This window comes from Siniperca chuatsi, linkage group LG19 (assembly GCF_020085105.1).
Source record: "Siniperca chuatsi isolate FFG_IHB_CAS linkage group LG19, ASM2008510v1, whole genome shotgun sequence".
Classification (NCBI taxonomy): Eukaryota; Metazoa; Chordata; class Actinopteri; order Centrarchiformes; family Sinipercidae; genus Siniperca; species Siniperca chuatsi.
Window position 1 is genome coordinate 370264 of NC_058060.1, and position 22627 is coordinate 392890.

Sequence of the window (22627 nt, forward strand, 5' to 3'; positions counted from 1 at the left end):
TGGAAGGATTTGGAGTTCAACATAGAAGAGGTTGGCAAATTACTCACTCTTGTGAAACATTAAAGAAACCAGCATAATTATACACAAGCATTTATTAAAGATAATAAAGCAAAATCACAATATGAAGACTAACTAAATACACTAAACTACAGAACAGCTTGTGTGTGTATGTGTGTGTGTGTGTGTGTGTGTGTGTGTGTGTGTGTCTGTCTGGGTGCATGGCAAAAGGGTATGTTTCTTTGTTCTGCCTGTATGTCTTGCGTGCACGAGCATGAACCCACGTGGTCAGAAACAAAGGAACATGTGAAGCAGGAGCTTTAAAGGCAGAGAGAAACGTTAAAGGCCAAACAAGAGGTGTATGTGTGTGGTCTGTTTAGGATAACGGTGCCGAGTTAAAAGGAGTTAGTTAGCATGCAAAGACTGTCTGTGTGGAGCATAACATAACTAACATCAACTTAGCATGTGGCTACCAAATGAACCTAACAGATAAACACGTCACAACAACTATCAGAAATCAGAATCAGAATCAGAAATACTTTATTGATCCCCGAGGGGAAACTCTTTTGTTACAGCAGCTCGCCTTTACGTCAGTGCACACAGGAATAGAAGTACTAGCAAAAAATATTATACACTATAATACAGGTCAGAAAATAAATTAAGTACCAAGTGGGTATGAGTATAAAATAAAATAAGTGTGACGTACCAAGTGGGTTTACTGGTTGATGATAATAATACAGTATTAGGTAATAGTGCATGAACTGTCAAGTTAAGTGTAGCTTATTAAGGTTATAATGAGATGGAGGATATTGCACAGCAGTAATAGAGGTATGAGTAATATCAATATCAATAAATAGGGAATTTTAAACTAAAATATTACACAGAATATTGCACAATTATGTCAAGTATTGCAGAGAAGTAATGATCAATGTCCAGTTTAATGACTTAGGGTCATACAGACTACACTTAGAGGGAGGAGTTAAAGAGTTTGATGGCCACAGGCAGGAATGACTTCCTGTGGCGCTCTCTGGTGCTTTTTGGGGGGATGAGTCTTCCGCTGAAGGTACTCCTTTGTTTGACCAGCACATCATGGAGTGGGTGGAGACACTGTCCAAGATGGCACGTAGTTTGGCCAGCATCCTCCTCTCTGACACCACCGACAGAGAGTCCAGCTCCACCCCCACAATGTCACTGGCCTTACGGATCAGTTTGTTGAGTCTGTTAGCGTCCGCTACCCTCAGCCTGCTGCCCCAGCATGCAACAGCATACAGGATAGCACTGGCCACCACAGACTCATAAAACATCTTCAGCATTGTCCGGCAGATGTTGAAGGACCTCAGCCTCCTCAGAAAATAGAGGTGGCTCTGGCCCTTCCTGTAAAGAGCTTGAGTGTTCTTAGCCCAGTCCAGTTTATTGTCCATGTGTACTCCCAGGTACTTGTAATCCTCTACCAAATGAACCTAACAGATAAACACATCACAACAACACAACCTCAGAAAAACACATCAGTACATGTACATTATCAACTAAACAGTCCTGTGCTTAGCCAAGTACACTGTTACTCTATGCTATACCCAGTTCTTACATTACACATCCATGGGAGGGAAAGAGAGGTGGCTTTGGTCCTGTTATTAGCTGGCGGTCAGTCTGTTGTAGACGAGCCAAGCTGGGAAAAACTGTGGTTCTGCTGTGGAAGCGTCTTTTGCTGTTCAGTGTCCGCTTGTCGAGGTCGGAGGAAAACGGTCACTCAGCCTGTGGTTGAGTTCAGGTGGGTATCTGCTGGTGAGCAGACCACACTGAGCGGGACACAGCCACAGCTGTCTGCCACAGTGAAAGATTCCAGGAGAAAAGAGAGCGAACAAAGCATCTCTGATCTTTTTATTGACCTGGTGACATCCGGGTCACAGGTCAGACTGGCCAATGTGGTGTTCCAGGACCACGGTACAAAGCATGGGCTGGTAGCTGGAGCGTTACCAGTTCACCTCCTGTGCACTGCCGAGGTGCGCTTGAGCAAGGCACTGACCCCCAAACTGCTTGGACAGCCTGACTATGTGGCAGCCCCATCACTCTAACATCAACAACTCCAACAACTACATGTGTATGTCCTGTGTGTGCAAGTGTATATTTTGGGCCTATGTGTGTGTTAAAAATAATTATGGAGTGAAAGAATTTCCTCCCAAGGGATTACAAAGTAATTCTTCTTCTTCTTCTTCTTTAAATCAGCAGCTGCAGCAGAGAAGAAGCTGCTGGTGTGTCTGCTAATCACTGGTTTAATGCACCACTCGGCAAGCACTCTAAGGCCAGATTGTATCCAGATTGATTTTAGAGTCTGGACAGCCAAAAACCACATGAAATATGATTTTTGTAAATCAGATCCAAGCCACATTTGGAGGTGGTTTGAAATGTGATTCCAATCAGACTTTTACAGATGTGTCTCAGTCCACACGCTCTGGCCGTCCAAATCGGATTTCAAAGTGTCTTTTGCGTCACTCGCAACGTGACACACAATGACGACATCAAATCCAGAGTGATGGAAGAGCATCAGAGCAGCTCATGGATGCTGTTATAATACATCCTTGGAGCGGCTGAGCAGAATCCATGCTGCACACTGTCAAGTCGCAGTGCAGAACTCCTCCGTCGCTGGTGCGATGGAGAGTTCTGAGATGATGGATCTCCATAACATACATAGTTACTGATGCCTATGTCGTTACCACAGCAACCCATGCAGATAACAATGCGGACAATCTGTCTAAAAGATTTGATTTGAGAAACAAATCTGATGCCAACAGGTGCATGCTGGGTCTGGCTAACATGCTAAATGCTAATATACTCATGGTAGATCCTTCAGCTGTGATTTCTGCATTCACTGAGGAACTTTTACCTTCAGTGAAGTGTGTGAGGCTTTTCTGCTGTTTATGACAATAATCTCTGACACAGTTGTGACTGCAGAGAGGCTGAGTGGACTGGTTACAATATGCATTGAGAATGAACAAGCATTCACCTGTGATAAAGTGAATGAATGAGCAGAGAAGTTGAACCTAGAGGAGAATGTGGAGGACTTTGTGGTGCATTAAGCTCACAGAATGACATTCAGACAGGTGAGTACAACAACAAATTCGCCGAACTCACTGTCCAGATGAGAACGTCAACAACCCCTGCATTTTGTGTGTGTGTGTAAAAACTGCGCAGTCTCTCCTTTGCTTTAACATATGTGTCTGTGGGCTGAAGCTTCTGTGTATTGTTTAGTGTGGGGCTTTTTAATCCATGTAGCCTAATACTGCTTGTTGCACCTGTCGTGGTGTCCATAGACTTTTTATTTATTGTTGGTCATTTTTGTTTCGTTTCAAATTTTGTCCTCTTTTCTGGCTAATTCTAGTAATACTACACTGAGGAAAGCTGTTGTATATTTATAATTTATAATCAGTTGTATGCACAGGCTGCAAAGTGCGTCTATAGAAATGGAATTTATGGTTTGGACATCAAGGCTTTGAGGCGTGATGTTGTTCCACTAGTGTATACGTTGACAGCATCAAATCCATATTCAACCCTGGTCAGGAGGAGGGTTGGAATAGGTTGAACCAGTCATATTGACCGGGACATGCCGTATGTTTTCTCAAACTCACCTCAGGATGCGATGTTAGGACACTCATAGTGACACCAATGTACCCTCTCAAAATGCTGTCAACAGACTGAAATGTGTCTGCTGTATGATTACCACACCTTCCTTTGGTAATGTCCATACCACATTCCATGACTTTTCATCTTCTGGGCAGTTCATTGTCTCAGTATGTGCCGACTGTGCCAAGTGGAAAGAAGAAGCACATGGTAAATGGACTGTACTTATATAGCGCCTTTCTAGTCTTTCTGACTACTGAGAGTGCTTCACATGTCTTTCTCCATGTTGCCGTTATTTATCCAGCTGACAAACGAGAGCCAGCAGGCTGCTTTCTGGGACATAGAAGCTGGAATACAGGCTAGTGGAGTCTGCTGGAAATATTCAGTTCATGTGGAGAAGTCATGCATCATACACAGACACTAAAATAGAACAAGTCACAAGTCTGCTGTCAATACTGAGCTTCTCTTTTTCCACTTCACACACTGTAAAAAACATCTGTCTAAATCATAAGTCATTTAGTCTCTAACACTTACTTTTCTTCAAATACAAAACTTTTCAACATGACCACAGTCTTCTGCTCAGGGTCATAACATTGATTCATGAAGTATATTAGCACTGTTGTGTTGTGCATCAAGAATTCACTGCGAAAGACTTCCCACAGTCTTTATTCCTCAGCACCATTGTAAAACTAGTGACAGTCAACTGTAAACATCAGATGAGCATTTCCCAGCTGATTAACTGTCCTGAGGAAGCTGCGAACTTCACCTGTGTTAGATGGTTCTTTCATTGCTTATACAGCCTTTGCCTTGTCCGGGTCCGATTGTACTGAAGCTACTGACAGAATGTCACCAAGTAATTTGACTTCAAGCCTGCCTAGCTCAAACCTCTGTGCTTCCTGGAGCTTGTGCAGCACAGTGTGAAGTCTGGCATTGTGCTGGTGTGGATCTTTTCCCCAACTGAGAATATCATCCACATGACATTTTAGTCCCTGGCCATCGAGGACCATGGGCATCCTCTGCTGAAAATTTTCTGGGAATGACGCTGTCTGTTGAAGTAGTAGCGTCCAAAAAGAGTTATGAAGGTTGTGTGTTTTGCTGACTCTGGAGATGACATCTCTCCATCCATTCAAGCATGTCACATCTCTAGCTGGGCACTGCCGTTTTCCATGCCCAGGAGATTTTCCACATCTGTGGCATGGCTGTCGATCAGATGGTGCATTTGACTTTGCTGATGTGTGTTTTGGCTGATTTGGGTAAGATTTTGTTGTCACTGCATCAGATTCATTTTTAGTTTCCCCTCTGAGGTCTGTTTGCTGTCTTTGTATCACTTTCGACTGTCTTGCCATGATGACTGATTTTTGTATTGTCAAATCCTTGTCCAACTGCATTCTCTCAGCTAGACTGGTGTCTCTCAGGCTCACTACGAGGCGGTCTCTGATTAACTTGTCGTGAAGTGCTCCATAGCGGCGTTTTTTTGCTAGGACATACCATGTAGTAATGAAGGAGTTTACAGTCTCGTTAGCTTGCTGCACTCTTTGGTTGAATCTTGCCCTCTCGTAAATTGCATTTTTCCTGGGCATGCAGTATGACTCAAAATTGTCTTTTACCTCGCTGTACTATTGTTTCTCTGCATCGGATAAAGCTTGGCCCTGCAGCATGTTGTCTGCTTCATCCCCCATGCAGTAGATTAAGGTGTTCACCTGGCTAGCTTGTGAGCTAAGATGTGGAATCATTCCAACCTTTGTAGCCGGGGTTTTGAGAAGTCGAACGGTTCAGGAGGCTGAATGGTGAATGTGGTGCTCAGAGGTGCGTTAGCTGAGTTAAATGCTTGCTGGGGAGGCTGTGCAGCTTCCATGTTAGTGTCATCTTCTTTTAACTTGCATTAACCGACGGCTGAAAACTCTCCCGTTACAGCTTTCAATGCACTCAAGCTCACTCACTCTTTACTGCCGCAGCACTTCTGACACCAAGCCACAGACTTGTAGAGCATAACTTCCCACAGTCTTCATTGCCGAGCACCATTGTAAAGCTACTGACAGTCAACTGTAAACATTTCGAAATAAGAGCACACTGCAATATTAACTCTGACTCCACCACATAAACTAAGTTATGATTCTGTGTGACTGTCTTTTGGACACTTATTTCCAAGTGGGTGTTTTGAAATCTGCTGTCAAACTCAGGCGAGGATCTGAAATACTCATCTCAAAAACTGTATGTTGGCCCAAAGCGCGCTTGAAACTAACTGCACACTATGGAATTTACAGCTATGAAAGCCAGCCTCCACATATGCTGATATTTTAACAATGTTAAATTTATCAATTTTACGTCATTGTGTTCAGTACAATTCATGGCTGGCAACAAGGGAATGTTGTTGGTCTGTAAATGAGATGGAATGTCAACTCAAAATCTGTAGTGAGGAATAATATCAAAACACAAACAGAATCATGCTAAAGTGGTTAATCTCCATCTCAAATATTTAAAAGTGTATTTCCTTATTTTATGATCTTACAAAAATGATTAAGATTCTTTGCTCTTGTATTTGTCACAAACACTCCACTGTCACCATAAACAGCCTCTGAACAAGCTTGAGGAACTCAAGATCTCAAGTCAAGATCGGGACATGTGAAATTCACTTTGGAATGTGAAAACGATCGTGTTCACTTTCTTGGTGGGAAAGTGTATAAAAAGGTTGGGAAACTGTACACAGACTTAATGTAACAAACATACCTTCAAGGAACAGTGAATGCAGATTGATTTTAATGACTCTCCCTTGTTCGTGCAAGTGTTTTAGTCATCCCTACGCAGGTTGTGATATACCTTTACATGGCATTATTACCTGTACAGTAGTTGCAATGTCATTTGCAGTATTTTATTTGATGTTCATGGAAGGCCAATACATACTTGCATCAGCTTCCATCACAACAACAGAGATGAAAGTAAATGTAGTATTAAAAAGATCAATAAAAGGAGTGGTGATTAGAAGAGAAAACTACTCCAATGTGAAATGTTTTTGGAATATACCCTGAACACTGTGCTGTCCGTTGTGTCGGTTTCCAACGTTAAAAGCCACGGGCATTGAATAAGTGGTCGGTTTCAACTGACTTCCAAGAACTTCCTGTCACTTCAAAAATTAAATTAATTTATTTAACAAACTCAACAACACTGTTCTAAATTAACTTCATATAGAAATGAAACAAAAAATCCATTCATGCCTTAAAAAGTGGTAAAATAGTGGTCTAAAGACTATGTCTCAGCCACGGCTTCAGTTGCTTTCATCCTAAAGGTCTTTATTGTCAAAATGTTACATCATTAAATACTTGAAGTTGCTGTTTGAGAGACATTGTATCCAAACTGGAGGACATTTGGTGGGTGACAGTATCTCTCTCTGTAAGGATGTGGCTCCTCTTGCAACATCAAAATGCTGAAGTTTTTTTTAGCTCAACGTTATGGCTATTTTGTTAGTTTAAAGAATTCAATATTATTTATATAGCACCAATTCATAACAGAAGTTATCTCATTGCACTTTCCTATTGTTGTATGTAGCACAGTATGAGGGCCCAAATGCAGAAGACCAGGAAGCAGTATCAAGGGCCAAGTGGTAGACTTCGGGTGGACGGCCCAGGGGCTGGGTATGTGCGGAGCTGGGAACCGCGGGTGGACAGCCCAGGGGCTGGACATGTGGGGAGCTGGGGGAGAGCAACTCATGAGGTCTGCGTCGAAGACCAAAAACATCTGGAGGCCTGGCAGAATACCGGCAGCGCAGGCAGAAGGTCACTGGAGGCCGGCGGTGAAGACTGAACCCTTCTGGGGGCCGGATAACCAGATCAGGGCCTGCCGACAGGACAGCAGGACAGGAAGCCGGTGACAGGGAGACTGTTAGAGGAGCTGGCAGAACTAGTGATGCCCGGGAACCCATAGCCTGCCACTCTGGCAGAGAAGAAGGGTGCTGCTGCGATCCAACAGAGAATTCAGTGGAGTGCGGCAACCCAGCAGACAGTTCAGCGGTGTGTTGCAATCCAACCGGGGCAGGAGGTGGTTGTGATCCAGCGGCGGCAAGGGGTTGGTGCTGCTGCGATCCAAACGGGGCAGGAGGCGGTTGCGATCCAGCGGCAGCAAGGGGTTGATGCTGCTGTAACCTAGCAGGGAGTCCAGGGGGCTGGTGCTGCTGTGATCCAGCAGGGAGTCCAGGGACAGGGGGCTGTTGCAATACAGCAGGGCATCCAGGGACAGGGGGCTGCTGTGATACAGAAGGGTGTCCAGGAACTGGAGACCGCCGGGCTGCCAACTAGGAACCAGGCCGGACTACTGACGACTCTGGGGCACTGGGCAGCGACGGCTCAGGGGCGCTGGGCAGCGGTGGTGCAGACCAGCAGCGGTGATGCAGACGAGCAGCTGTGCAGCGATGCAGATGAGCATCAGTGGGAGCCACGCTTCCTCCTGGGGGGTTTCCCAGAAGGCGCCAAGATAGCAACGGACTGAGGTACTACCTGGTTTGCATGTTGAGATGCTGACTGGAGACTAGCATGCAGGAGGTAAGCATGCAGGGATACTAGCTGGGGATTAGCAGGCCAGGTTGCAGGCTGATGGGCAGGGAGTCAGGCTGGTTCCTAGCAGACCGGGAATCTGGCTGGTTACTAGCGGGCTGGGAGTCTGGCTGGTAAACAGGCTGAGGAGTAGCAGGCTGGGTGTCTGGGTATAGAGGAAGTCAGTGAGCCATTCAGGGATGGCCTTCTTCAGCCAAGGCAATGTCGACAATGTTGTTCCTACCCAAAAAATGATTGCCTCTCTGTGGGACTCATCTCTCATCTCATCCCATACGTCCTTGAGGCACATCAAGTCACGGACCATCTGGTACGCTTCCTTGGAAAAGACTGCTGGGTCCATGATTGGTCGGGTCGGAAATAAGTCCCACAAGGCTAAACAAATCTGACAGGAAGCAGGCAACATTCAAAGTCCAGAATCCAGACACGGTCCAAGGAAGACAAAGAATAATTGCTTGACATAGGTACAATGGTACAATGGTACAATGGTACAATGGAAAATGCACATGACAGGAACAACAACCCAACCATGAACAAAGAAAAAGACCCGGACTAAATACATTAAAGTAGGTGAGACAACGAGACACAGGTGCAAACAATCAAAGAGGGGCCAACAATCAAAACTGGAGGGAAAGCAAACAAAGACAGGAAGTAAAACAACAAGACACACAAGGGGAAGAGAATACTACAAAATAAAACAGGGAATATGACAAAACCTCAAACTATAACAGGTCTAGACCGTACTCTTTATAATATTATTTACAGAGACCCAACAAATCCCACCATGAACAAGCATTTGGCGACAGTAGTGGTGGTGATTGGTGGTGCAGCAGTTCTGGTTGGTCACCAGCTGAGTATTTCGGAGTTCACTGCCTTGCTCAAGGGCACATTGAATAGTGTTGATAGAGTGAACATTTTCCCACTTTCACCACTCTTATTTGTGGAAATTTAAAACCGCAACCTTTTGTCAAAATCTGGACTCCACCCCATGTGTGTATCTGTGTGAGCATGTGTGTTGTATTTCTATGTGGTATTCACATTGTGCTTCCCCCCTCCTCTCTCTCTTTTTCTCTCTCTCTCTCTCTTACTCTCGCCCACCATTGAGTCTGGTTCTGTCCAAGGTTTCTGCCTCTTGAAGAAAGTTTTTCCTTGCCACTGTCGCCAAATGCTTGCACATGGTGGGATTTGTTAGGTCTCTGTAAATATTATAAAGAGTACGGTCTAGACCTGCTCTATAGGAAAAGTGCAATGAGATAACTTCTGTTATGAATTGACACTATATAAATAAAATTGAATTGAAAGTATTTCAAACCACATTGCACTGATGCACCCATACGTTCATGCATGTACCCCTTTTCTCTTAAAATTACACATGCTCCCTATTTTCCTGAGAACACAAACATGCAGCATCAACATGCAGCATCAACATGCTTCAAACAAAACACAATGCATGTATGGTGTGGTCAGTCTAGTGCACATTTGACATTGTTTTACACCAAGCAATTTCCTGAGCTATATATACAGTATATGTGTACTGTATATATATATATATATATATATATATATATATATATATATATATATATATATGGACATTGTCTCATTGTCTCATTGTCTTAGCTTGCCATTCCTTAAGCCATTTGTTTAGCATTCTAAGAAGCTTAAGAAGTAATTTTTACATTAGACCATCAGGAGCTTTCAGCCGCATCTCACGATTTTCATCAACTGATTGTCATGGAGATGGCTGTCATGGTTGTACAGGCGAGTGGGATGACTTCAGTGATTTATTGATAAAACACCTGAAACCATAGAAGCTAAGAAATGCTTGTCGGCTGCAGTAGTATTGAGAGGTGCTCATTACATGTATGAATGCATCTTTAACAATGAAGCTTCAAAGTGTAAGTGTGTTAGTATACTGGATCACAAGTGTCACTAAATGAATCAGTAGCTTTTAGCAGTAGAGCTCTACTTACTGGTCACTGAGAGCATCGTTGTGTGTGATACACACTGCGTTACTTCCTCTTTACACTTATTTTAGCTTTTATACTTTATATCCACCTTTGTACTGAATTTATCTTAGCTGTATTATAGTGTATTATATTTTGATTTGCACATCTCTTATTTCTTACTAGAAATAATTGTCTCGTTGTGTACTTATTTTATTATTATTTCTATTTCTATTCTATTACTACTTCTATTCCTGTGTGCATTGACGTGACAGTGAGCAGCTGTAACGAAAGAGTTTCCCCTCGGGGATCAATAAAGTATTTCTGATTCTGATTCTGAAAACATCTTACTGGCAGATACAGGTAGGCAGACAGGCAGGTCGGTAGGCAGGCAGGTACACAGGTAGGCAGGTAGACAGGCAGGCAACAGTCAGGTAACTGCAGGGCTCATGGGAGAAATGTGAACAGGTGTGTATATGGGGCAGTCAGGTGATGGGGAAAGGAGGGAAAGTCCGAGGGCATCTGGTGGATGGATGGAAAATAGCAATGAAAGGAACTGGAATTTGGAATTAGGATTGTGGCTGGAGAGGAGGGACAGAGAGACAATGTGACTGTGACAATGGCTCTGTCATTGTCCCATACTTAGGTCACGTGATGACAACTGAGCTATCTCCATGACAACTGAGGATGGAAGACCATAAAATATAGTTTAAAGCACTGGAAAGCTAGTGGTGCAACGTGAGTGAAGATTGTTTTTTGTCAGACATCTCAGACGATTGCCCTCTTTTTAATTGCATTTAAATGTGTGTCATGAAATGTAGGAAGACTTTGCCACAAAGCTATTCTGTCTTCTTAACAGTCTTTTTGTAACTGTATGACCACAGACAGTTTCATTGGCTCCTTACAGTCTCTCTCTGCTCTATTAGATAATAACAGTCCACTCAGGGGAAACAAACATTCATACGTTAGTGCGTTTGGTTTGAAGAACCATAAGCATGTTGTCACCGTCTGTCTGAGGCTCCGCTCCGGTTTCCAGCCCGGAGGTCCGCCAGTCGCCAGTGTCCCCAGGCTCCGCTCCGGTCTCCAGCCCGGAGGTCCGCCAGTCGCCAGTGTCCCCAGGCTCCGCTCCGGTCTCCAGCCCGGAGGTCCGCCAGTCGCCAGCTGGCCGTGGGGGGGGGGGTACTGTCACAGTCTGTCATGTTCTCTCCAGTCACTCCCCTTCACTCTGCACTCCCTCACCTGAGTATTAATTCCCACACCTGCACGTAATCAGCCACTCCACTCACCTATAAAACCCAGCTCCTCACTGCAGTCGGGGTCCGGTCTCGTTCATACGAAGGACAGAGCATCGCAGTCTACCTTCGAATGCTACACGGACTCACCCACTACGCTACGTTGAGAAAACTACCACTTGGAACCCCGAACCCCGGCTCCCGTCTGTCTCCAGTCTCCTGAGTGTGTCGCTCCAGCTCCCGGCTCCCGTCTGTCTCCAGTCTCCTGAGTGTGTCGCTCTAACCTCTGGCTCCTGTGTGTCTCCAGGCTCCTGTGTGTCTCCAGTCTCCTGAGTGTGTCGCCCCAGTGCCCACACTCTTCCACCAGCAGTGAGATAAAGGACAGTATCAATACCATTCCATATTACCGCCTGCCTCCAGCCCTGAGGCGCAGCCGCCGCCGCCTGCCTCCAGCCCTGAGGCGCAGCCGCTGCCGTCCGTCTCCAGCCCGGAGGTCTCCTCTCCAGTCGCTGCTCCGGTTTCCAGCCCGGAGGTCTCCTCTCCAGTCTCCGCTCCGGTTTACAGCCCGGAGGTCAGCAGCCGGCCAGAGTCTGCTCCGATTTCCAGCCCGGAGATCAGCAGCCGGCCAGAGTCTGCTCCGGTTTCCAGCCCGGAGGTCAGCAGCCGGCCAGAGTCCGCTCCGGTTACCAGCCCAGAGATCTCGGCTCCGGCTCCCAGCCCGGAGGACAGCAGCCGGCCAGAGTCCGCTCCGATTACCAGCCCGGAGGTCTCCGCTCCAGTCTCTCTCCGGCTCCCAGCCCGGAGGACAGCAGCCGGCCAGAGTCCGCTCCGATTACCAGCCCGGAGGTCTCCGCTCCAGTCTCCTCTCCGGCTCCCAGCCTGGAGGACAGCAGCCGGCCAGAGTCCGCTCCGGCTCCCAGCCCGGAGGACAGCAGCCGGCCAGAGTCCGCTCTGGTTACCAGCCCGGAGGTCTCCACTCCAGTCTCCTCTCCGGCTTCCAGCCCGGAGATCTCCTCTCCAGTCTTCTCCCCGATCTCCAGCAGTCTCCAAGCCCCTGGTCGTCCGCCAGAGTTCGCGACGGCCTCGCGCCGTCTCCAAGCCCCTGGTCGTCCGCCAGAGTTCGCGACGGCCTCGCCAGAGTCGTCCGCCCAGAGTTCGCGACGGCCTCGCGCCGTCTCCAAGCCCCTGGTCGTCCGCCAGAGTTCGCGACGGCCTCGCGCCGTCTCCAAGCCCCTGGTCGACCGCCAGAGGCCGCTCAGGTCCCCAGCCCGGCCCAAGCTCCTGGTCGACCGCCAGAGGCCGCTCCGGTCCCCAGCCCGGCCCAAGCTCCTGGTCGACCGCCAGTGGCCGCTCCGGTCCCCAGCCTGGCCCAAGCTCCTGGTCGACCGCCAGAGGCCGCTCCGGTCTCCAGCCCGGCCCAAGCTCCTGGTCGACCGCCCGACACACCGGATCCCTATAAGCTTCCCGGATCGGCTTGGCCCCTAGGGACAGGCCGCGGTGTCGAGGGAAGGGGGGGGTCTTTCGGCCCTCGGGAGCTGGCCGTGGAGGGGGGGGTACTGTCACAGTCTGTCATGTTCTCTCCAGTCACTCCCCTTCACTCTGCACTCCCTCACCTGAGTATTAATTCCCAGCACCTGTCCCCCATCGCACACCTGCACGTAATCAGCCACTCCACTCACCTATATAACCCAGCTCCTCACTGCAGTCGGGGTCCGGTCTCGTTCATACGAAGGACAGAGCATCGCCGTCTACCTTCGAATGCTACACGGACTCACCCACTACGCTACGTTGAGAAAACTACCACTTGGAACCCCGAACCCCGGCTCCCGTCTGTCTCCAGTCTCCTGAGTGTGTCGCTCCAGCTCCCGGCTCCCGTCTGTCTCCAGTCTCCTGAGTGTGTCGCTCTAACCTCCGGCTCCTGTGTGTCTCCAGGCTCCTGTGTGTCTCCAGTCTCCTGAGTGTGTCGCCCCAGTGCCCACACTCTTCCACCAGCAGTGAGATAAAGGACAGTATCAATACCATTCCATATTACCTCTGTGTTGTAATAAACTCTCTCAGTCTCCTTACCATTGTCTCCGGTTGTTCTGTCCGTAACACATGTAGGTTTGTGCACTGTAGTAATGGCATCGCTCAAATTGCAAGCATGTGCACGTGTATATGCACTTGTACTGTTATGAGGAAAGAGGTAAATGTATGTGCACGTGTCTGTACTCACCCCTCATAGAGAGTGTGAAGGACATGGAGCTGGAACAGGTGGCTCCAACACAGGACTCTCAGTGATGAATGACAGCAGGCAACACATTATTATTATTATCACCAAAACCTCCTTCATCAGAGAGAGGTGTCTACCTGTGTGTGTGTGTGTGTGTGTGTGTGTATGTGTGGAGAATGTGATCTCTGTGATCATTTATGACTATATACATTACGTTAATATTCACTTGACTTACACTTGACTTGCAACTGGTTACTTCAACATGGGGAGATCTTAAAGGTAAGTGGGAGAGAGAGAGAGAGAGAGAGAGAGAGAGAGAGAGAACTTTCTTATGTGATAGTGACAGAGACCGACAGAGGGGTCGAAAGAGGGAGAGAGGGGTGAGCCTGTGAGTGTGAGAGAGAGAGTGTTAGGTGATGCGTGTCTCTCTGGAAAGACTGTCTCAATAATATTGTATAGCTCAAGGTGCACTACTGTTTTCTGTTCTTGTCACCTGAGTTTGGTCACAATTTGAGAACAATTAATTAGTCAAAGTTCTCTTTGAAACCCAATTTCAAAATTGGTCAGAATATTAAAAAGGAGTCTTCAGCGCCATATGCAAATCAGCTATCTGCCTCAGCAAATACAACACAGAAAAATACAACCCAAGGGAAGTAAAAAGAGAAACTTTCTTCATCAACAATAGAAACACTCCTGACCGAAATAGAAAGTAAAAAGAAAATATTATTTTCCAATATGAGCAGTGAAGTGACCGTAGAAGCTAAGAAATGCTTGTCGGCTGCAGTAGTATTTAGAGGTGCTCATTACATGTATGAATGCATCTTTAACAATGAAGCTTCAAAGTGAACTTGTGATCCAGTATACTGGATCAAAGGGTCAGCAAATGAATCAGTAGCTTTTGGCAGTAGAGCTCTATTTACTGGTCACTGAGAGCATCATTGTGTGTGATACACACTACGTTACTTCCTCTTTAAATTAAGTTTCACAACTAGATTCGGGAACAAAAGACCACACATCCCATTTCCGTGCACAAGTATTTAAGCATACCCTATCCATTCACATCCCTTTCGACTCAGTTTTCACATCCTTTCCCCCCAAACCCTTGTCATTTCCTTCTCTCTTTTGTTTGAATACAGGAACCACTAGGGGCTCTATCTGGGTCAGAGCACGTGAAGAGACGGTTCCCCCACTCAGAGTCTCAACTCCCCTGGTTCCCTCCTGTCTCCTGCCACCAGCTGGCTCTATCATCGTACTGCTCCATCTATCTGTCCATGACCCTGACGTTTCCCCTCATCCGTTCACCACTCACACTTCTTGCCCTCATCTCTTCATCCCACGACCCTCACCCCCCATCCCTTCATCCCCATGGACCCTCAGTCCATCCCTCCTGCATCATCTTGGCTCTCCTCTATCCATGATACACAATAAACTATTCTAAACCCATATCTCTACTGGCGTGGTCTTTTGTTAGTGAAAAGCTTATTAAAACTGTGAAAGCCATAGAAACAATGATAATCTGATAACTCAGTCATAAACAATATGCTGCTAAGCTGTTAACCTTACATACTGTGCCTGTGAGACTGAACTTACTCCTGAACTGAAGTCAGAATCAGAGCTGAACATTGCAGCCGTATAAACAATGATGCGTTCACTTAGTGTTCAATGTACTGAAATGCATTTGAATAGTGATGCAACCACTTGAATGGTATAGGGGATGAAAATAATACAGTAAATGTATAATATTTGAATATTTTGATATTTGATATTTTCACTACGTCAAAGCATGTGTTATTTATTTGTTTTATGACCTAGACTCCCCACAAACCATAATAAGGATTTGTTCCTGTTGCTTTGCATGAAAAAAGTTTTAAATTTGTTTCTACCCACAAGTTAAGAATAAATCTGTTTATTTTTCATGAATGAGGCCCAATGATTAGTTAATGGTGTTTCAGATACCACCTGGGTACACTTCCCATTATAACAGCAGCAGGTTTTTGTTTTGTTTTTTTATTTGATTGGGACAATGTAAGGAAAGAGCATGAAACTGATGTGCTGCACAGATAGTTTATAGCTATTGCTAATTTTCAACCCTTGTTGGGCTTTTACATGTACAGTGTAATTAAAATATACAGCTTTCAGTATCATAAAACCACAATACACTACAGATATGGAAATACAATAAAATACACATAACATAACACACATATCACAATACACCAATACACTGTGGTTATTTAGAGTGCAATTAACTAAAAATGGGTACAGCTCTGGTTTGCTTTTAGCCAGCACTTAACCTTTGTTGTCAGATTTTATGTCTGGAATTAGAGATACAATGTGTATTATATATATACGATGTGGGTATTTTACAGTTGCCATTCACCGTTCTCCTAGTTACTCTGTTATTGTCTTGTCTTTATATATATCTGGAAAGAGGCTCTGGGGCTAGGCTGTTGATACATTTGAAAACTAATTTGATGGACAAGGACATCATTTTGTCAAAATCAAGCATGTGTCTGTGTCAAGTTTATTTACTTGTGTTTGTGGTACTGTGTGTGTTGGTGTGTGAACAATATATGATAAGACCAAGAGAACACTACCCACTACATGTTTTTTGGGTTTAGCACAGACTTGCCTTGTGTTGTTTCTCAGCAGTTCTGCTCTTATAAACCTGTGTTCTGGGCATGATGGGTGTTGGAGGGGTGGATGGGCTGCATTTCCAGCACAATGAGTTGTTCAACTTTTAGCAGGCCCCTGTGCTGCTGTGCTGTCAGCCAGGCCCCAGCCTCCATCTGGAGCACTACTAGAGGTGTGAACATTGTCTTCAGCAGTCTCCTTCACTGCCCTTCACCACTGTTTGCACTTTGTTACATTTGCAGGTCAATTTGCAAATGCTATGTAGCTGTTATGGCAAGTTTTCTCCTTCCTTGATTGGGCTGTAAAGATTTAGAAGGTTGTCATGTGAATTTGAATATGAGGATGTTTATTTATTGTATTATATTCTGTCTGACATAGCTCCAAATTAAACAAAAATGGAAACATGTTTCAGATCTGTCTAAAAGCCTGAATAAGATTGCAATGGACGTTACACCTGTTTAAATTGTTGGACAAAACAAACAGTATATTAGGACCATGTGATATGGTAAAAAGTTTCAGAACAAACAAGTAGGTAAAGTAGGTAGTAGGTTGCAAAACACAATGAACAAAATCCTTATCTCGATCAATAGTAGATCAGAAAAAAATTGTGTGTTTTGTTTGTTGCCACACCATCAGCCTGTATGAGTGAAGCCAGAGACCACAATGCAAGTTAAAAACTGATCCATAATAGTGCCTGTTTCTTCTGTCACTACAGAATTTTAGAGCATTACCTAGTACTCCAGTAACAAGAAAGGGCTGGAGCAGAAGGGATTTTTTTCCTAAAGCCGCGCCCACTACCAGAGGCAAGGCAAGTTTATTTGTATAGCACCTTTCAACAACAAGGAAATTCAAAGTGCTTTACATAAAACACAAAAGGCATCAAGCCAAAATGTAAGGCAATATAAAAAGACACTTAAAAACACTTAAAGAGTTAAATAGAAAATAAAAACAAGATTAAACAGGAGAGTAAAAGTTACAGTGCAGTGGCAAACAGAAAAGTCTTCAGCCTTGATTTAAAAGAACTGAGAATTGCAGCAGACCTGCAGTTTTCTGGGAGTTTGTTTCAGATATGTGGAGCATAAAAACTGAACGCTGCTTCTCCAGGATTAGTTTTGACTCTGAGGTCAGAAAGCAGACCTGTCCCAGAACACCTGAGAGGGCCGGATGGTTCATAATGTTGCAGAAGATCAGAAATGTATTTTGGATTTAGTGCTTTATAAACCAACAGTAGTATTTTGAAATCCATTCTTTGACAGACAGGAAGCCGGTGTAAAGACCTCAGAACTGGAGTGATATGATCCACTTTCTTGGTCTAAGTGAGGATGTGAGCAGCAGCGTTCTGAATCGGCTGCAGCTGTCTGATTTTTTAGAGAGACCTGTAAAGACACCGTTACAGTAGTTGAGTCGACTGAAGATAAATGCATGGACAAGTTTTTCCAAATTCTGCTGAGACATAAGTCCTTAACTCCTGGATATATTCTTCAGGTGATAGTAGGCTGACTTTGTAATTGTCTTAATGTAGATTGCAGGGGTTGGGAAACCTGTAAGGAAGGCACACCGATTGCCCACTAAGTGCGAACAAAAAGGTACGCTCTAAAGTTTTGTTTATACTCACACGAGACACTGTGGTGCATGCCTCCACAAAGCTGCGAGCATACACAGAGGGGTTTATGCTCAAGGCGCTGTTGGTTGCAATATTCTCCGACACGCCAGGGGGCGTACAAACAAAATATCATGTGAATAAGCAAGAACTCAACGAAAGTTACCAGAAGAATGTCATTATCCAACATGGTGGTCCCTCATACTTTTCTACACTTTCCTACAAAATCACTTAAAGTGGTGTGAAAAAGTGTTTGCCGCCTTCCTGATTTCTTATTTTTTGCATGTTTGTCGCACTTAAATGTTTCAGATCATCAAACAAATTTAAATATTAGTCAAAGATAACACAAGTAAACACAAAATGCAGTTTTTAATTGAAGGTTGTTATTATTAAGGGAAAACAAAATCCAAACCTACATGGCCCCGTGTGAAAAAGTGATTGCCCTCTAAACCTAATAACTGGTTGGGCCACCCTTAGCAGCAACAACTGCAATCAAGCATTTGCGATAACTTGCAATGAGTCTTTTACAGCGCTGTGGAGTATTTGACTATTAATATGACTGGGCCAAGAGGATTCATTTAGGCTAACATATTCTTCATGACCCAGCCAGGTTTCAGTAAGACAAAATAAGTCAATATGATACTCTGATATTAAATCATTCACTAGTACAGCTTTACAGTATAAGAATCCACATTTAATTCCCCTATTTTGTTGTGCTATTTCAGCTGTGGTAATTTCGTTACCTTTTGTTAACTTTTGATTTAATTAATTTAACTGTTTGCGGGGCAGACACCTTCACTAAGGAGTTTTGGGTGGGTAACTGCTCTGGAAGTGCAGAGAAGCTTGTAGGACTGCAACTCTGCCTCCTGGTCTCAACTCTGAGTTGTCATGGCTTAGGTCAATAATAAAATCAGTCACATTTCTGGATATGAGAGCTGCTCCATCCAAAGTGGGATGAATGCCTTCTCTCCTAATCAGACCAGGTCTTCCCAAGAAAGTCCGCCAACTAGGAACTCTAGGTGTGTGCCTGGAGCAATTGTCTTCTCATTGGACATGGGGACACCGAGAGTTCAGGAACTAAATTTCAGTTTGAACAGAGATGAGCCTGAGCTATCATGTGGGGGATCTATCAGGAAGAAATTGTCCAGCAGATGGAGAACAAAAGGTGGAACAAAACCCTGATTTATTTAACAGAAGCCAGCAAAGCATCTCAGAAGCTAATTCAAATATGCATGTACTACTCCTGCAGCCAAATGTCAGGCGCAATGCAAAATAAAATTTGGAAAGACTGAAGATTAGTCTTCTTTTCCCCGAATATGTTGTCGTGGCTATGCTTTGCATCGATCTGACACATTACAAATTACAGCTGACAGCAGCAGACAAAGGAACAGTTTTAAAGTTTGACGGCATCAAGATGATTGGCTCACAGAGGTTGTGGCAAAATCTGATTGGTTTAACTGAAAGTGAATGCCCTCATTCAGCTGATTGAGTTTAAAGTGGGAAAAGGAAGAGAGAACAAGAGAGAGAAAATGTAAATAGAGTAAGAATGAAGATAGTCTTCCTGATTGAATTTTCGCCAAGCTTCATATAGACTACCTTAATGATATTAGGGGAATGAGGGGCAGGTGTTATATTGGCAGATGGGGGAATAGCAATTCTGAAATGAAAAGAGAGGTTAGTGAAGAACAGGAAAACAGGTTAGGCTAGGGAATTATGTGATGAATCAGATGCAACTGGCCATGATATTTGATGCATGGTCTGAGGGACTTGCCTTTCCTTTCAATTCTTTCACAATAAAAAGCCAGTCAATGTGGGGGTTAGTTGGTTGTAACCAGGAGAAACCATGGATGAAAGGGAGCTTGTGGCGTTCACTAGATAATTATGTTTTCTCTCTTGCTGCATCATTATTAAACTGAACTTGACACTAAACAGTCCTGTGCATAGCCATGTACACTGTTACTCTATGCTTTGCCCAGTTATTACGTTACCCGTCTATGGGAGGGAAAGAGAGGTGGCTTTGGTGCTGCTGTTAGCTGGCGGTCAGTATGTTGTAGACGAGCCAAGCTGGGAAGAATTGTGGTTCCGCTGTGGAAGCGTCTTTTGCTGTGCAGTGTCCGCTTGTAGAGGTCGGAGGAAACTGGTTGCTCTGCCTGTGGTTGTCCTTACAGAGTTAACGGCTCAGCATTAACTTGCTTCGTGCTCCTTAAAGTTAGTTAGCAGGCTTTATCGCTAGCTCTTTTTCTCTTCTATATGCAGACATGTACTGTACACACATGAATAGCTTGAGTCTGCAAAACGTTTACTTCATTTAATATGTATTTGCTTATATAACTTGCCTAAAACAAAACATAATTAATTAATTATTTAAAATTTTGATATGACAGATTTTCACAATAAGTGTTAAAAGAACATAAGTGGATAATTTGTAGGTAATGTGCTACTCTGTTTGAAGATTCTGTAACTATGTCCTTCTTTCAGCCTGTTGATTTGACTACACAAATCCAAAGTTTTATGCAGTTAATAAAATGGCGCTAGAGAGCCAGAGCAATGCCCTACCATTAACATTAATAACATTCATCTTTAAACTTCACCTTGTATTTCTTTTTTAATCAGCTCATTAATTTACAGCTAGACATTTCACTACAACACCAGAGCTCACCTGCAGCTCACCTGTCTGTGTGTCTGTGCTGCTCAGGCTGTGGCTATCAGGATTCTCCTGATAAAATGATGTCTGACATTCAGCTGTGGGTTATTTACACTATAATGTTCAGCAGTACACCCAAATCTACACCAATGCTTTGTTTACAAGAAATCTCCACAGTGCACCTTTGAAAGATGAAAAGATGAAAGATGAAAGATTTCTTTGTTTTAAATCAACACATTTCAAGTATAATATTTTTATTTATAAGGTTAATTATCATCAAAAAATGATATATTAACTACAGTACCATGAGTATATAACGATCATGCTGCTTATTTTAAACCAATACATATGTGGAACATTAGCTTTTAAATCAGTACTCAAATCAAGATCATTTCCCCCTCTTACTGATGTCCTGTAGTCCTTCCTTCAGTGGTTTGGATACTCCTCAGCTGTTGGCAGGTCAGGTACTAGAGACATGCAGGCCTGATAGCAGGTGGTTGTTCTGGTCCTCCTTGATCTATTTCAGTCTCGAACAGCCTGTCTACACCAGGCATGTGTCATTCTTCAGTTGTCTGAATCACATTAGTCAGACAAACAGATATACTTAAACTTTGATCAGTACAACTGTCTACACTTGCTGTGTAGCAGGTTGTGCTTTACACACACAACTGCAACCTGAAGTGTCCTTTTAGGCTTCAAGTCTATTATCTCACTACTTACGTGTGTTGGGTTGTGAGTGCAGTCGAAACACATCTGAGTATGCAACAGTACTGTGGCTGAACCAATCCAGTGTGGACACTGATAAAACACTGCAGTTGTGCTGCTGATGTGAGGCCTGTGAGGTCTCCAGATAAGCCATTTTATTTTGCAGGTCTTTAAGTCCTCTGCAGATGCAGATGTTGCATCATTCTCCTGTCAGACTGTGGCTTCTCCTTTTGGCCTTATCTACAGTACATGTGTCTCCTCTGCCTAGTTTTCCAGGACTACAAAGCCTTCAGCTGCCTTTCCCTTCTGAGAAGCCTTTGGGGAAATAGTATTGAAATGTGTTTCTCTGACTTTTTCATAATTGTTACGGAAGTACTGCATAATGTCAGATATAGTTATATACAAGTTATATTAAACTGAATTTAAATTAAAAACAAGGACCATGTTTTTTACATCTAGAGTATGGTCCTAGTTTTTAGTTTAAGTTCAGTTTCTAATCAAGATTTTAGTTATTTGGTATTTTCATTTTTATTATTCTATTTTCTTATTTACCTCTTTGTATTTTCTTATGTTGTTTGTTGTTTGTGTTATTTGGCCGCTGTAATGCTGCAATTTCCCATTTCTATCTAAAAAGATAGTTCACTTCTAAATACTGTACCTCACGTGATCTAGACCAATAAAAAATGTACTGCAGCAATATTGGAGGCATGGCATAAACTCCATTGTACATCACCTCATTGTTTGCCACAAGTACAAACTCACAACTTGTAAACTTGGAAATTGTTTTAGCTTTGGTTCTCATCACCTTGTTGTGGCCATGCAACTTTAATTTAATTTAGAAAAACTTGGAACCGTACCAGTTGATGATAGTTTGGGTGTCTGTGAGGCTAGAGAATAGAATTACGAGTAATACTATGGTAAACTCTCTAAGTTGGGGGAAAGGCTTAGGTTGTGATGATATCCAATAAAGTTCAGTTATTATTAAAATGAGTCAGTTGAGTTTGAATAATTTTTTCAATTATTTCACAAATTGTTGGCTCATTTATATATTTTACACAATTTATTCATAATGTGTTTTTAATGTATATGATACTGAACATTTTGGGGTTCCATATTCAAAGGAGGCATTCCTAGAAATGAGGAGACCTACGTTCAAAAACACACAAGTCTTCCTGAAGATGTTTGAACAAGAAACAAACCAGCCCAATACATACACGCAATGTTTCTTTTGTCCATTTAATGGAGACATTGTTGAGGTAACAGCACACAGGTGACTGTTGTACGACAAAAGAAGAGTGCAAAGTTTTAATAGTATTGCACACACCTGACACTGTATCTACCATACATATGCCTTTCACACCAATACACTGGTGAGGCTACAACTTCAAGACAATCAGTGATTACAGAATTAATGAGTTGATTAACTGATTATTTAAAATCATTTCCTCTGTACTCTTTCAGCATTCTGTACATGGGATAGGCAGAAAAAATAAGAACAGTT

General features: G+C 43.8%; 1 protein-coding gene across 1 annotated transcript in view; it reads left to right on the forward strand.

Moving 5' to 3' along the window:
- Positions 1-13611, forward strand: part of LOC122867065 — a 30174-nt gene extending 16563 nt beyond the window's left edge. The window contains exons 3-4 of the mRNA XM_044177437.1: positions 11639-12615; positions 13556-13611. Of these exons, the coding sequence (XP_044033372.1) occupies positions 11639-12615; positions 13556-13611 (1033 nt within the window). The remainder of the gene's footprint in view (positions 1-11638; positions 12616-13555) is intronic.
- Positions 13612-22627: the final 9016 nt, after the last annotated feature.